At 37.5% G+C, this 14,596-nt stretch overlaps 2 protein-coding genes across 4 annotated transcripts; both read right to left on the minus strand.

The window, feature by feature from the left end:
* Positions 1–1,292: 1,292 nt before the first annotated feature.
* LOC147869904 (cinnamoyl-CoA reductase CAD2-like) lies at positions 1,293–4,894 on the minus strand. The gene is made up of 6 exons (XM_087334547.1): positions 4,734–4,894; positions 3,021–3,190; positions 2,331–2,519; positions 2,074–2,236; positions 1,801–1,987; positions 1,293–1,718 (listed from the first exon to the last, which is right to left on the minus strand). Exons 1-6 carry the CDS (start codon positions 4,840–4,842, stop codon positions 1,565–1,567), a joined length of 972 nt encoding a protein of 323 aa, XP_087190673.1. The 5' UTR covers positions 4,843–4,894; the 3' UTR covers positions 1,293–1,564.
* Positions 4,895–7,162: 2,268 nt separating this feature from the next.
* Positions 7,163–13,859, minus strand: LOC147869905 (uncharacterized). 3 transcript variants are annotated; one of them, XM_087334544.1, is made up of 9 exons: positions 13,461–13,859; positions 11,859–12,044; positions 11,710–11,780; positions 11,485–11,632; positions 11,137–11,403; positions 10,916–10,985; positions 10,362–10,555; positions 10,168–10,275; positions 7,163–7,560 (listed from the first exon to the last, which is right to left on the minus strand). In XM_087334544.1, exons 1-9 carry the CDS (start codon positions 13,794–13,796, stop codon positions 7,411–7,413), a joined length of 1,530 nt encoding a protein of 509 aa, XP_087190670.1. In that variant the 5' UTR covers positions 13,797–13,859; the 3' UTR covers positions 7,163–7,410. The 3 variants fall into 3 exon arrangements, with proteins under 3 accessions (XP_087190670.1, XP_087190672.1, XP_087190671.1); XM_087334546.1 differs by lacking the exon at positions 7,163–7,560 and adding an exon at positions 9,617–10,086; XM_087334545.1 differs by lacking the exon at positions 7,163–7,560 and having other exon boundaries at positions 9,617–10,275.
* Between the last annotated feature and the right edge of the window lie 737 nt (positions 13,860–14,596).

Raw genomic sequence — 14,596 nt, forward strand, 5'->3', positions numbered from 1 at the left:
ATGGTTGTAAGAGATGTGTTAGTTGATGATGATCCATGTTTTTCAAAACTTTAGAAAGAGCACAACCAAATTGCATGCATGGCAAACGAAACAAGATGTTTATCGTCACTTTGGCCATTGGAGAATCGCGTTGCAATCGTTAAGGACAAAGAGCTACTACCTGGTGTTGAATGTAACCAAACATTTTGGATAGGCTGGTTGAAGTTCACTAAAAGTTGTACATAAATCACGCCCCCTCTCTTGTATCTAATGTTTCTAACGTTGATTTGTATATCAAAGTTATACAGTTCCATTTGTAGTACCTTCATCACCATATAATCAACATTTTCCTAGTGTACTTTATCTTTGTCGATATTGTGTATTCTCTTTCTCACACACGCGCGCACACACACACATCTTCCTTAGTCTATTATGTGCTATCTTCAATCGTAGTTTATCACAGAATGTGTTACCATTTCTGCAGCGCATATGCAAATGTGGTACATTGAAAGAAACTCACAAAGTATTTGAATGTTCCTGAATGTGAAATGGAGTGACTTGGAATGCTCTCATAGCAAGATATACAAAATAAAAACTTGGTGACAAAGGCTTCAAGTACTTAAAAAAAAATGCAAGAGGAAGGAATCTCATTCAATCCACACACGTGTTTCTAATGCAAAACATCATAACTTGGACTACTCATATAGCTAGATATAGCTTATATGACCATGGCAATAAAACTTTGAGCTGCTTAGGCAAATGCAAGATGGGGGAGTTTCTCCCAATCCAGTAACATGAGATACAGTAGGGCCTCTTTGAGGTCGAGGAAGACCTATATGTACAGGTCAAGATGCGAGGGTTCTTGGAAAGCACTGATATTTGGAAATGCCCAAAATGGCCTTGGTAATGGATCATTGGAATGCTTAAAGAAAATGCAAGAAAAGAAAATCTCCTCAAGTTCAGAGACAACATATCTGCAATTTGGAATCTTGTAGCTTTATAGGATGTCTCAATATTGGAGAAGACATGGATGCAAAGTCATCGAGCAAGGGTCACAAATGATGACATTAGCATTTAGAGAGTGTGTTTGAGGCAATGTTTCAAGTGTTATTGATATTATGTGCACGATACCCATCATGTAGAGCTGATGGTCAATAAGTGTGATACAGTCTAAATATTTTGGTCAGAAAAACGTTTATGAAATAGCAAGAGTGGTTAGAACTCCATTTTTTATATCCAAGGAGTTGCATCCATCACACTCAAGCCTGCTGTCCTCATATATCAGAATTGAAAACGTTTCCACAGATTGTACCTTCTCATAACCAACATAAATTGTAATAATTATCAGTCAATATATCCATATGAGGTATCAGTGTTGCTTTAAAATTCATTGGCCTAAATTAACCCTCATTTTATCATTCTGCACTGCACTTCCATCAACCTCAAACAACAAAGCTCCACATTATTATTGCTCCTTGTACAATACTAATTAGACATACATTGACCTCGATCAAGTGAAGTTTGAAGCCTTCTTATTTGTACAAAACTAAATTTGTTTCTTCCATCATATAAGACACACATACGATTAGAGTTTCTGCTTAACCAGGTTCTGTTCAATCAAACTGTCCACGCATTCTTTTAGTGACTCTGCAATAGGTGTAAATTCCATTCCCAAGCTCCTCAGCTTTTCTGTAGATACCTTGTATATTGGGGCACGAGGACCAGATTCATCTACACATCTGAGAAGCTCAAAAAAACAGAAAAATTTCAGAAATGAAGGAAAGTCACAGGGGATATTATATATAATTACAAAACATTTACTTTGCAGATATTGCCAAATCAGGGTAGAGATTCTTGAGTATCTGAACAATGTCCTCATAATGTAATGTGCTCTCTACACACACATAACGTCCTGATGCAGATGCAGATTCATATGCCAGTATATGAGCTTTTGCAACATCTCTGACATCTACCCAACCCATCACAACGTTTGGATATGTGGCAGCGCCTGATAAGAACATAGAAACTTAATTATATAGGCCATCAACTCAAGTTCCACGTGCATCAACATTCCATACATCACCTAAAAGTTACCATTTAGAATTTTTAAAATAGCCTCTGAACTTGTGTTCATGCTCTGCTGCAGAAGCCTTCCCACAACCATTGCTGGATTAATTGTCACTAGATCCAATTCATGTTCCTTTGCAAACTTCCAAGCTTCTAGTTCGGCTAGTGTCTTTGATTGTTGGTACCACAGCTGAAATAATGCAAAATATAGAACACTCATCATTCAACTTTTGTATAAGAAGCTCAATGAAATGAATCATAGAATCTAGGGTTTAACTGCTTACATTTCTTTCTCCACAAAACTGTGGATCACTAAAAAAGCTCTCATCAACAATATCTTCCACTTTTCTGGAAGGTGCATACACAACAGCTGCTGTTGACGATGTTAAGACTATCCTTTTTACAGTCTTTGCTTTCGTACATGCATTTAGAACATTGAGAGTACCTTTCACAGCTGGACCAATCAGATCTCTCTATACAAAATAAAAGAAGGCTCAGCTTGTCTAACACCATTGTGTGCTAGATTTTAGTGGAAAATATCTTGATTTATTTACTTGATCTACAAATTATAATACTTGCGAAATAGCAGTCAAGTGTTTATAATACATTCAGAGATTTTAAGGTGTAGTGGATTGCAAACAATAAAGGATCACACATTTAAGAGAAACCATAGTGTAGTTGGACATGAAGTATGGATTATCACTGCTCTCTTTACATGCAGTGGCCAAGGTCAAGTTCTATGGTGCCATACAAACTCTGAGCAATCCACGATTAAGTTTAACCGGAAAAAAGCATCCGCATAAAACTTACGTTTTCTTGTATTCCCACTAATAGAAACTAGAGGATCAGATTATGTGCATATAATTAAACATCCAAGAAACCCAAGGTGCATACAACTTTAGTACAACTTAAAGCTACATATAATCATAATATTTTCTTATAAAATTAAGTAGCTGAAAAGGCATGGCAGATACCTGTGGGTCACTTGTATTGAAGAAAAAAGGTGATGCAGTATGAAAGACTCCATCACAACCATCTATGGCAGAATCAAAGGAACCATCTTCTAGTAAATCAGCTTTGAAGAGTTTGAGCCTTTCACTTGCATATGGTAAATTCAATAAGTGCGCCGTTTTCACCAGATTATCTTAGGAAAGAAAAATAAAAATAAAAAACAGTTAAGAGAATATTTGGAATATGACTACTGATTGGCAATGGAGCCATGCACAGATGTAAGTGTAATTTGGTAGAAGAGAGTGTACTCTTAATCAAAAGCCATATTAAAACTTTTTTAACATGTAGAATCTTTTAAACTATTGTCAAAAGATGGAATCATGTTTCCATGTCGGTCAGCAAAACAGGTTTAAGAATTTCAGGAAGAAAAAAGAAACGCACATATATACATGCACACATACACATGTATGTATGTTGGATATTTTTATGCATGCATTTTATATGCATACACATGCACCTAATTGAACTGATAAATATCCACATCTAATTACATATGCATAGTAGAAGTCATTCATTAATTCATCTGAAGGGGAAAAGAAACACATTTTTAATATATAATTGATGGACCATGTATTATATAACTCAGTAGAATATAATAGTATCTTTAATATGCTTATCTTTGTGTAGACACCTTGGGCTTTCTCATCATCATAGAGTCCAACATCTAAGCATTGCATCTATGGAGAGGCATAAAGAGAGTCATGAGTTGACAGAGACAACGGCGGATGAAGTTAGTAGACAATTTGAAGTTAGTAGAGAAATTGTCGGTGGAATAATAGGTAAAATTTCACCTTTGTAAGCATCTTTCTTTTCTCAAATTTGCAGCCAATGTAAATAGAACGAAAAAGGAATATCAAAAATAAATAACCACAGTTAAAAATACATTCCCTTCTTTCTCCCAAAAATTCGAAAAACTCTAACAAAATTTAAAGGCTTTAGAAAATTCAAGGAACAAGAGGAATTTTTTTTTCAAAAAGTTCTGAGAGTTGGAGCGAGATTTTTTGCCTCGTGGGCCATTAATACTATATAGCTGAACTTACATAAACCAAGTTTGGTAAGATTTTCAAGTGACTATTTAGAGTTGGATTTCTTAAATAACAAGTCCAGATGTTCCACTTTGTAGAATACAATTTCTTGCAAAGAGAGATTATGTAACTCTCATGTGAGCACACTTCACGTGTTCAAAAACAGTGAATTTTTACAGCCCTCAATCATTCAGGTCCTACATATTGTGGAGTTCTGATAGGGATCATACATTTATTCGAGTTTCTTTCTTGAAGGAGTAGTTATTCAATGAATCAAGAAACTCGACTTCCATGATAGACGAAGTGGGTAGAGCTTATACCTTCTTAATGCAAGCATGGTTCTGAATAAAAATGGAAGTTTTCACAGTAATGGGTGATGATTAAGCTAGATGGGAACAAATATAGTTGAGCCCTTCTAAGAAACGCGATCTCCCCCTACGCATTCACCCCTATCTCGAAGATAGCCTTCTGTGATTCCCATCGTGTCTGATGGACGTTTCCCAATAGATCTTATATCCTTAAAGGACAAAAGGACAGGGGGAGATGAGGGAGACAACCAGAAACAAGGAAAGGAAGAACTAATCCTGCCAAGTGCTTATCCATTTTTTGGAAGGACGGGCAGAAGAAAAAAGGGGAAGATGGAAAGAAAACCTGGATCTCTGACAGAAGCTCGCACGGTGTATCCTTTCTCGAGGAGCTGCTTGACGATCCACGAAGCGATGAAGCCAGAGGCACCGGTCACGCACACAAGCTTTCCCATAGCCGCCTCTTATCGTCGTCCCAGTCTTTCTGTCTGTCTGTCTATGAGTCTTCTGGTTCTGACGACAAAGATGAGCTTTTAATGCCTCACGTAACTTCCTTAAGACACTGTCTCTCTCTGTCTTCTCTTCATGGTTTCGCGATAAACATGGATTTTCATGGCACTATATTTGGCTTGGCTTGGCTTGACTTGACTTGACTTGACTTGACTTGACTTGGACTTGGTAACAATGGGCCCGGTTCGGTTCGGTTCGGTTTCTTGGCCTTCAAACCAAACCGTTTACGGAAATTTTAGAACCAAACCAAATCATCTTTTTGAGATATTGATTATCATATATATTATGAATATATGTGAGAAAATCATCATAAATTTGGTCATCATACTTATCATAAATTTAGTTATCACACTTATTATAAATTTGGTCATCATACCTGTCATAAATTTAGTCATCATACATATTATAATTTTGGTCATCATACTTATCATAAATTTGACATCAAAAGGACACTCTACTTATAATGTATATAAAATTTAATAAGTTAGAGCCTAGAGGTTTAAAATTAAACGTTAAAATTTAGCCTAGAGGTGAAAATTTAGGAATATTTTTTAACCTTTAAACCTTTAAACCAAACCACATAAACCTAAACCGTTAAACCATGAAATTCAAAACCAAACCGGATCATAACATTTGAAACCAAACCAAACGGTTTATTTATTTTTGAACCAATAAACCGTTAAGCCACGGTTTAACGGTTCAGTTCGGTTTGAGCTAAAACTGGGCCCATTGCTATGACTTTGACTTGACTTGACTTTGACTTTGACTTGACTTGGCTTGACTTGACTATCTATCAAATTGTTGTGAGGACCCAAAAGATGACTCTTAACATTAACACTGAAGGATGAGGAAATCTTTCCAACACAATATGCAATGGCCGGATGGGTGGCCCTCGAAATGAATTAATTATTGGTCCTACACTAGTTCCGCACAATTCCCTATATATGTATGTTCCATTAACCACTGATTCAGTTTAAAAGGTCAGTTACCCACTTCTCACCTGGTTGCTAGGGCCCAAAAGATGATTCTTAACATAAACACTAGAGGATGAGGAAATCTTTCCAACGCATTACGCAATGGCTGGACGGGGGACCCCCGAAATGAATAAATTATTGGTCTCACACTAGTTTTGCACAAATTCCGCACAAATTGTTAATTGGCTACCCCTTGTTGCTAACACTCGCCGAAATAACCATTGTTCGATGATCGTGGAGGGAGTCATTTCCTCCTTTTCCTGATTTCATTTAAGTTCATTGCACATGGCCCTGCGATCTTATTTTCTAAGCATGTGCTCCGAAGAGTCTATTGATTTTTTATGTCCCACCAATGTTTGAGAACTTGAAAAGCATGTATTATGCAGGGAAACTAATGAGACATTCAATCATTATCAAGACTGGGCTACAAGTTTGTGGGTGAGATGGGATAAATTGAACATTGGAGTGGAGTCATGGTACCCTTTTGATATACCATGCAACCTTTATATAGGAGGGCATTTCATAAATAACATGATGTATATTAATACAAGATTAAATCATTAGAGGGAAAATGAATTGTGGCTCTCTTGTATCACTTTCAAATTGAAATTGATGGCCATGAAAAATAAATAAATAACAAAACCTTTAATTATGACACACTAGGGAGAGCTTTGTGCTTAAATTTTCTATGCCTTCACACAAACCAAAGGTTTATATCAATTAAAAATTTATGATTGGAACCATCTACAGTTAAATTGTTTCTTCAAAAAATAATGTAATCGATGATCACATTCAATTGGTATTTGAGTGCAAATTTAATCTAAGGGTGGAAATATCCACACATGGATAATTCACCAGAAACACAATGAAGATAGGTTAATGTGCCATCAAGAATTAGGAATTAATATGCTTTATTTCTAGAACTATAAATTTGGGGTCTGATTTTGAAGCAATCATGATATGTAATCTTGAATTAGATGTTGTGATAATGACCATGACCTTGGTAATGAGTTGTGGCTAACAAAATGAACTTTGATACACGTTGTATATTCTATTTTATAGTTTTCATGTTTATAAATTTTTGATTTAAATTTCCAAGTTGGTTGATAGTCTCTCCTAGTTAATTAATCTCTAGTTTTGTCTCACTCAACTGATTTGCTAGCTCATACAATTTTCTTCCTTCCAATATAATCCAGTAATAATAATCTTATATTGTAACCCGTTGCACCTAATGACACAAAATAATAGCTTTGCTCCAAACGAGTAGACTCTTTACCATTAAAACAATGTGCTATGTCGTTTCTAATAGAATTCAATGCATTCATGGTATTGGTATCAAAATTTAGGAGTAAAGCATTGTGCTTCACACTGCTTCCATGGGATTGAACAATATTTTCCACAATGGAGTTCAATCTCATCTCTAAGTTCTGAGAAGGATGTTTTGTGGGATGAATTACTCAATCCATTCTCCACAGCACCCTTGAGATTTCAACAAACTAGACATCATGCCACGAATTAGTAGACTCCTGAAGTTTATGATTATTTTATTATCATTTTCTTATGAACCTTGTCGCCTTTCTCTAACTTTTTCAACATTACATATATCTTTTTCCAAGCTGCACGTAATGCCTTCTTTTCAGAGATGATGGCACGCTTAGTTTGGACGTGTACAAATGACGAAGCTTGTACCTACATGAATGTCAAAAACTCTCTCTCTCTCTCTCTCTCTCTCTCTCTCTCTCTCTCTCTCTCTCTCTCTCTCTCTCTCTCCACTGGAAGAATCAGAATTACCTTCCATTCCTATTCAATCTTAGATTGATTACATTCTAGCATTATATTGTTGCTTTTTGGAGCAGTTGTTTCCATAGCAATGTCCATCACAAATTGCGAGGATTCCGTGTTCAATGTCATGTTGGAGAAAGATAAAAGATACTTTTGCTCGAATAAGAGACGAAACAAGAACTCACAGAGTTTGAAGAGAACGAAAACCAATGAACAGTACAATGAACGAAAACCAATGCGCAACCTAAGCAACTTTCAGGAACAATCATTTTCAAACATTTGATTATGATACTTCTCAAGGATTTCAACACTTAATATCGTTGAGAATTTTTGTAAAGAGGAGCCTATCAGTGAATGTAGGGAAAAGCAAAGAAACAGATTTTCTATTTCTTGATAAGGATGAGTGAAGATGGTGTGGGGGGCTGAAGCATATTTTCAGGAGGAGATGAGGACAGTTACTCATTTTGTTTTTGTATGTACAGGCCTTCGGTGTTAATCGGTGAGAGGGTGGATGTAGGAAAAAGAAGTAGATTTTCTATTTTTTGATGAGTGAAGATGATGTCGGGGGCTGAAGCATATTTTCAGGAGGGGATGAGGACACTATACTCATTTTGTTTTTTTGTATGTACAAGCCTTTGGCGTTAATCGGCGAGAGGGTGGGTGGATGTGGAAAAAGAAGCAAATTTTCTATTTCTTGATAAGGATGAGGAATGATGATGTTGGGGTTGAAGATATTTTCATAGGGGATGAAGAGAGTAGACTCATTCTGTTTTTGGATGTATAGGTCTTCAGTGGTAATTGGCGAGTGTTTCAAGTGGAAGATGAAGATAATTTTGTATTCTTGAAGCCTCTTCGACTGAAAATAATGGCCTCCTTAATAGCAATGACAATGTCACATTGGAGAATGCAGATTATGAAGATCAAGATACTAGGTTCGGTCTGGAAGAAATCAATGAAAGTATGAATCCTCTGCAGGTCTGTGATGTTGTAGCTGTGAGAAACAAAGCAAGGAAAATGCGACCTCGGAGACTGTAGAGGTAGGGGGCAGTGATATTGTTCTTCATTTGCCTAGTTGTAATGATATTTCTCGTACCAAGTCTCCAAAGAAGCATTACATGAAATTCAGTCTTTTGAGAAGGTTTCGATTGAAATGGAATTTCTGAAAGACCTTGAAGATTTGGAAGGAACTTTTTCTGATGTAGATCTCAATGAGGATGTAAAGTCTTTTGGTCAGCCTGCATAAGGCTAAGTCGACACATGTTGAAGACAATAGTTGCCTGGGCATCATGGAAATTTTGGTGTCGACAAATGCAGCAACTGAAGCAGGTGTTGAAGTAGTCCACAAAAACTTTCAGCTAAATCGAAGGCTAGTATGTGTTCATCATTCAATGGAAGAAGGTTAGGATGAATCATACTCAAAGGGGTTTAGCTAAAAGTCCAATCATGCCATTCCTTTTAGTTTTCCACTCTGAGTCTTTGAGCTCTGTTATTGGCCTATCATGGTTACAGCCTTTATAATGTTGTCAGACTAATCATTTTGTCATGTATGTAGAATTTCTACTAATGAAGAATATTTTTTTGGAAAAAAAAATGTAGGGAAAAGCAAATTCACGAAAATCAAGAACAAGCAGCTAAATGTTTACCCGTACCAAACAAATACTTATGAATTGGCATCATACTACCACCTATAAGTGGGCAGACGCATACTACAAGGCCAGTTGGGGAAGCTATTATATTTTTTAATCTAATTGCAATCTCAATAAGCTTCAAGGATGGCAGAACATAAATCAAGCATTGCAATGCTTTGGAAATCCATGTCTTGCTATATGGTGTGGAAACCTGCTCAGCCACCGATTAGAATTGGCTGAGCAGAATGGAGAAAATCAGTAGAATGACTCTCTACGAAATGGCCACCAGATGAGGAAAGGTGGGAGTGTAGGAGTTGGATCTATAAAAATCAGTTTAAAGGAACCCTTTCAGTCCTTCTCCCCATAAAGCAATTTGAGCACATGTATCTTGCACACTATTGGAGACATGATCCTAGGATGAGTTGATTTACTTACACCATGCAGATTATCCTCTTGTATTTTAGCACTATAACCAGCATGTAATCCAAAACACATGCACTGAATAATTTTGTCTCTAGCATCATGCCCCACGGGATTTGTAAGGCTACAACAACCACCTCTTAACCAGCCTCTATATATGATTCATAAATGGACGCAGCATAACTCTACATTGAAGTTACCCCGTGAGGCCTACGAGTGCCACCAAAGAGATAGGATACAACAAGTAGCTTATTTACTTCCTTGCACTATGCTAATTGCCCTATTGCTATGGAGTAAAATACAACAAAGGACACAATAATGAAGATGTTTCCCCTCCAAGTCACCTCATACCTGACCTATATTTAACTTTTCATGGCTTTCTTTCCTGTTAATTATTCAAATAACCAATTTTCAAGGCTTCCTATCGGAAGCATGTACAGGTAATGCAAGCAATGTCATGTATTACCTTTCCTAGAACAGTATTTTCGATATTCAGTGAATTTATATCTTCTTCGATCAACGTTGGATAGCCTCCTAAAACCGTTCCACAAGATGAAAGTATAGACTTCAGAACCTATACAAGCCATGGGCAGGTGTTAATGTAAAAAAGAACTGACACTGCAGAGGTGCACGTACATATATCCCCTTACTAAGACAAACCTGGGACTCGTTTTCTGGGCTGATTGGTTCATCAAAATAAGCCATAGCAGTAGCAGCTTTATTGTAAGACCATTTATCTGATTCCGAATCCCAACCAGCAACTACAAGTTCATTTTCTGATGCAAAGGCTGCCCTCGCCCAAGCTAAGATACTTTTATCTACACCTGCTTCAGTGACAGGGAATACAGCACCATCTGTAAACATTCAAGAACTCAGTGCTCGTTTATGTAATACAAATCTATACAAAATAGCTTCAATTACAACTCATCACATTTAATTGACTTTAAAACGTGTAACTGAAGATCATGGGATAGATGGAAATTGTGAGTTTACAAAATATCTGCATTGGCGTCAATTTGCTTTTCCGGACATCTCATTCTAGGCCACGGGTGTTTCACCAAACTATGAGAATTCATGGTTTTTTGCCCTTCTATTAGGAAAAGACATAGTAGATTCTTGTATTCTTTTGTGGCCTTTTGTTTTCTTTATTTACTTTAATGAAGAAACTACAAGCATTAGAAGGAAATGAATATATAAAAAGAAATCATGTTTACCAGCTGGAAGCCCAATAGCATCAAGAAGTGCCTCATTTCTTGTACTTCTAATTGGACCCAAGATAGAAGCCTGCATATCTATCAATCTTTCAACAGTTGTAGCCTAACTTAATTCTGCTAAAAGAATCATTGGTATTTAGAAAAACATAGCTAACAACAAGTCAACAGAGTAAGTCTGCTTCTTTTGGTGGATTCATACATATCTAGAGAGACTTACTTACCGGTAAGTCAACCGAGTAATTTTGATTCTCCTCATCAACAAATCCATAGTCCAGCAACAGTTGGGAAGGGGAAAGGCTGGGCCCATATGAATCAAAAACTTGCTCTCCTTCGCCATAGCTCTTATGTGCACATAGATATGCAATTTCCCTGCTACAGTCATACATAAGACATGACTCTCTTCCGGCTGAACTACTATGGTTTAGCATGTCAGCCCAAGGGACCAGCACGGTAGAATTACCACCATCAGTCCAAAGACAGTCATCATCCTGTATAAAGACAACAATGAAAAAAGTTTGGTTCTGAGGATTACAAGCAACATTACCACTTTATGCTGGAAGGAAATTTACCTCTTTACCCAGGTCTAAGGAGAATGCTCGACTTAGTAAAATAGCAGCTGCCCATCGCATAGACATCTCATCAGCAATGATATCGATTCCAGAAGTAGAAGACTTCAAGGTCCTCACACCAGCAGTTAGTATTGCTTCATAGTCCTCCCTGCAACCCTTGAGAGTCTTGTTGAATTAGCAATAATCTGGGGAGAGAGGGAAGAGGGATACTGAAACAGATCATACTTGCATTGATTTATCCTCCCTTTGAGTTTAGCAAGCATCGGTGATCCAGCCAACAACTCATCACAAAGCTCCTGTGGTAAGCCCTCCATATCAAAATTTATAAACATATAATGGATGGGCTGGGTGCAGCTATACACTTCTAACAATACCTGTGGCCACAATAATGGATGTTGTTCAACCATCTCCAGCTCTGAAGGAAGAAGCGAAATATAGGGATCCCACATGCTTTTACAGCCTTTAGCTCTTTCAAACAATAGATGTAAGCACAAGCCTTGCCAAGGTGTTAATCCTGCCTTTTCTATAAGGGGACCAACATCAGGACATGCAAGTGCAGTCTGCAATAAAAGTCATCTACTATCATGTTAGGACCAAACCATCAAACTCACTAATTAAACACCAGTAAAAAGTAATAACAGAATAATTAAATAAAAATTAGCCAAAGAGGAGGCCATAGATAACACTCTCTACCCAATCCATTACCCCAGATTTGTCGTCAATGGCCATCATCAGTTTTTGAGGACTTCCTATGTCCAATTCCATGGGATAGAAGAATCACACTTTTCGAAAGCGGTGGTCGACATCGATGGAAGAGCCATACCCTTCCAACATTTCAGTAGTAATATCTCCATGCAAAATAGGAAGAAGTGCACAACAGTAAAGGTTGTTAACTTCTAACCTTACTAGGCATATATTTTATGTCTAGACATACCTATCCATATTCTGCCACAAATGACGAGCTAATAGACCTATCCTGGACTAATTGATTCCATTATTATAAGGTTGCAGGGAAATGTGGGAAATGCATGGATCCAGAACTTACAACTGATGTAGTTAGATATGGATTGCTTGAATTCAGAACTTAAAACTGATGTAAGCAGACATAGAATGCCTGGGTCCAGGACTTTAAATTAATGCAGTTAGATATGGAGTGCAGGGGACTATAACTTTAAAATACTGTGATTAGATATAGAGTGACACATAGGCACATTATATATCCCATATATCCCAAAACTCAACACATTAAGGAAATCAGAAGACCTTAAAATTAGGGAAATTCCCTTAAATGTGTTCTTCTCTGATAACAATGTTTTGATGGCTTTGTTCTGTGTTTAGCCTGTTTCATTGAGCATACAAAGTGAAACACAATTTTTGGTGACACCCATACATAGAAATCGAAACATGCTTAGAAAAGTACGGCTAAGGTCTTGACTAGGAGATATTGGTCCAGAAAAGAGGCTTTTTGTGAGGGCTGCTAGGAGCAGACCAATGTTTGAAAACTCTCCAAGTTCACTTGCAATTTTCATTCATAATATTTGGAAATTGCCTTTAAATCTTGATGCTGAAGGTACAATAGCTATGCATTTTGAGATGTTTAGAATAAATGTTTCTTTAGCTTTGGCATGTAAACATTCCCTGTATTGTAATATCCTACGGTGAGAACCACAGTGTGGACAAGCCCAAATCAGGAGCCAATAAGTGTCCACTTTGTAGCCTATATAAAGGCACACACACCCATCTTTGCGCATTTCTTTCTGATCTCTGGTATATTCTAGCTTTTTGTTAATATAGCAACATTATTTACAACTTTTTCCAATTTATCTCCTTGTCATTAGTGTTAAATTCTTCATAATATTCTCCCATAGCTATGACAAATATCAACACTACATGATGCGTTTTAGCTTTTGGTAAAAATCCAAATTTTCTAAGAATGCAACTTAGAGTCTCCGAGGAGAGCACAAAAGAACGTTTACCTCTTCGCACATGAAAGCTTGGAGAGGAACCTGAACAATCTCTTGGCCTTCTAAGATTCCACCTTCCCCTGCGATGGTTCCAAACCCTATAAAAGTGTTCTGAGGGAAGCTGTGGAGATGCAAGTTGCAAGGGTTATGGCCAAGACTATGTAGCCACGATTGGAGATGTTCTTCTTTATCCATCTGCGTCTTCTTGATAGAGCTCTCAGTTGCAAGGGGAGCACGATAGGAGGAGCGCGGGGGGTGGAGCCTGGGTGTTGTAAAAGCTCCATTGAAGCAGGAGCAGCAGAGAGTGCGGGAGGGGGGAGGGAGAATGTGGTGAATCGGCATGGCCATGTCTTTTCTTTGGTTTTGTTCTTGTTTGAACTCAGGATAACTCAAAACTCAAAATGTCTCCCTCTCCATTAAACTACAGACAGACATACATACATACATACATACATACATACATTACTCACTTGATTTCCTCATCCGAAGAGTAAAGAGTAAAGAGTAACAACACCATGAAATCCATAATGTTTTTTTACTCATCAGGCCGAAACACAAACGCCACTTCTTATGCCAAGAGCCTAGCACACGCGGATTGTTCGTACCCATCATCAACACGCGAAAGTTTCGGATGATTGCAGACACACAATAAGTCGTGAGCTAACTAATGTACCTCCTAAGCAAACGATGCGAGCAGCGTGTGTGTAGTGAGCCAAACTGGGACGTGATACGGACGTACGTCTTCGGAGGATTGAAACATGAGTTGCGATTTGCTATATATCATCCATTCGGATGTTTAGGGACCTGCCCCAAGCCATTTGCATTGCCTTCACTCACATATTGCACCATGCACATGTTGAACCACCTAATGGATGCAAAAGTTGACGTCTATGCGTGCTTCAAAAAGTTTCAATGTCTAATAATGGAGAAAGAGACTAGTCCGACAACATAGAAGAATATTTCTATGATGAATTTGCAACATACCTCCAATGAGCTCCAATGAGCAAAAGTACAACAACAATTCATGTGGTGATACATGCAACATCAAAACAAAAGAGCCATCACGTCATGATTAATGCAAAGAACCTACCATGCTCGTACTGAGCAAAAGTTGCGGCCATGAAAGATGACTCTAATGATACGCAATA

This window comes from Azolla caroliniana, unplaced genomic scaffold, assembly GCF_043228905.1.
Source record: "Azolla caroliniana isolate FFs.n. ecotype wild unplaced genomic scaffold, voAzoCaro1.0.p SCAF_1, whole genome shotgun sequence".
Lineage (NCBI taxonomy): Eukaryota > Viridiplantae > Streptophyta > Polypodiopsida > Salviniales > Salviniaceae > Azolla > Azolla caroliniana.

Excerpts from the sequence above, each read along its gene's own strand:
- LOC147869904 (XM_087334547.1), bottom strand. The coding sequence starts at position 4,842 with ATGGGAAAGCTTGTGTGCGTGACCGGTGCCTCTGGCTTCATCGCTTCG. Across the intron at positions 3,191-4,733 it reads AGCTTCTGTCAGAGATCCAG|ATAATCTGGTGAAAACGGCG; the intron begins GTTTTCTTTCCA and ends TTCTTTCCTAAG. Across the intron at positions 1,988-2,073 it reads TATTTTAAAAATTCTAAATG|GCGCTGCCACATATCCAAAC; the intron begins GTAACTTTTAGG and ends TGTTCTTATCAG.
- LOC147869905 (XM_087334544.1), bottom strand. The coding sequence starts at position 13,796 with ATGGCCATGCCGATTCACCACATTCTCCCTCCCCCCTCCCGCACTCTC. Across the intron at positions 11,781-11,858 it reads ATCCATTATTGTGGCCACAG|GAGCTTTGTGATGAGTTGTT; the intron begins GTATTGTTAGAA and ends GGCTTACCACAG. Across the intron at positions 10,986-11,136 it reads ATTACTCGGTTGACTTACCG|GCTTCTATCTTGGGTCCAAT; the intron begins GTAAGTAAGTCT and ends ATAGATATGCAG.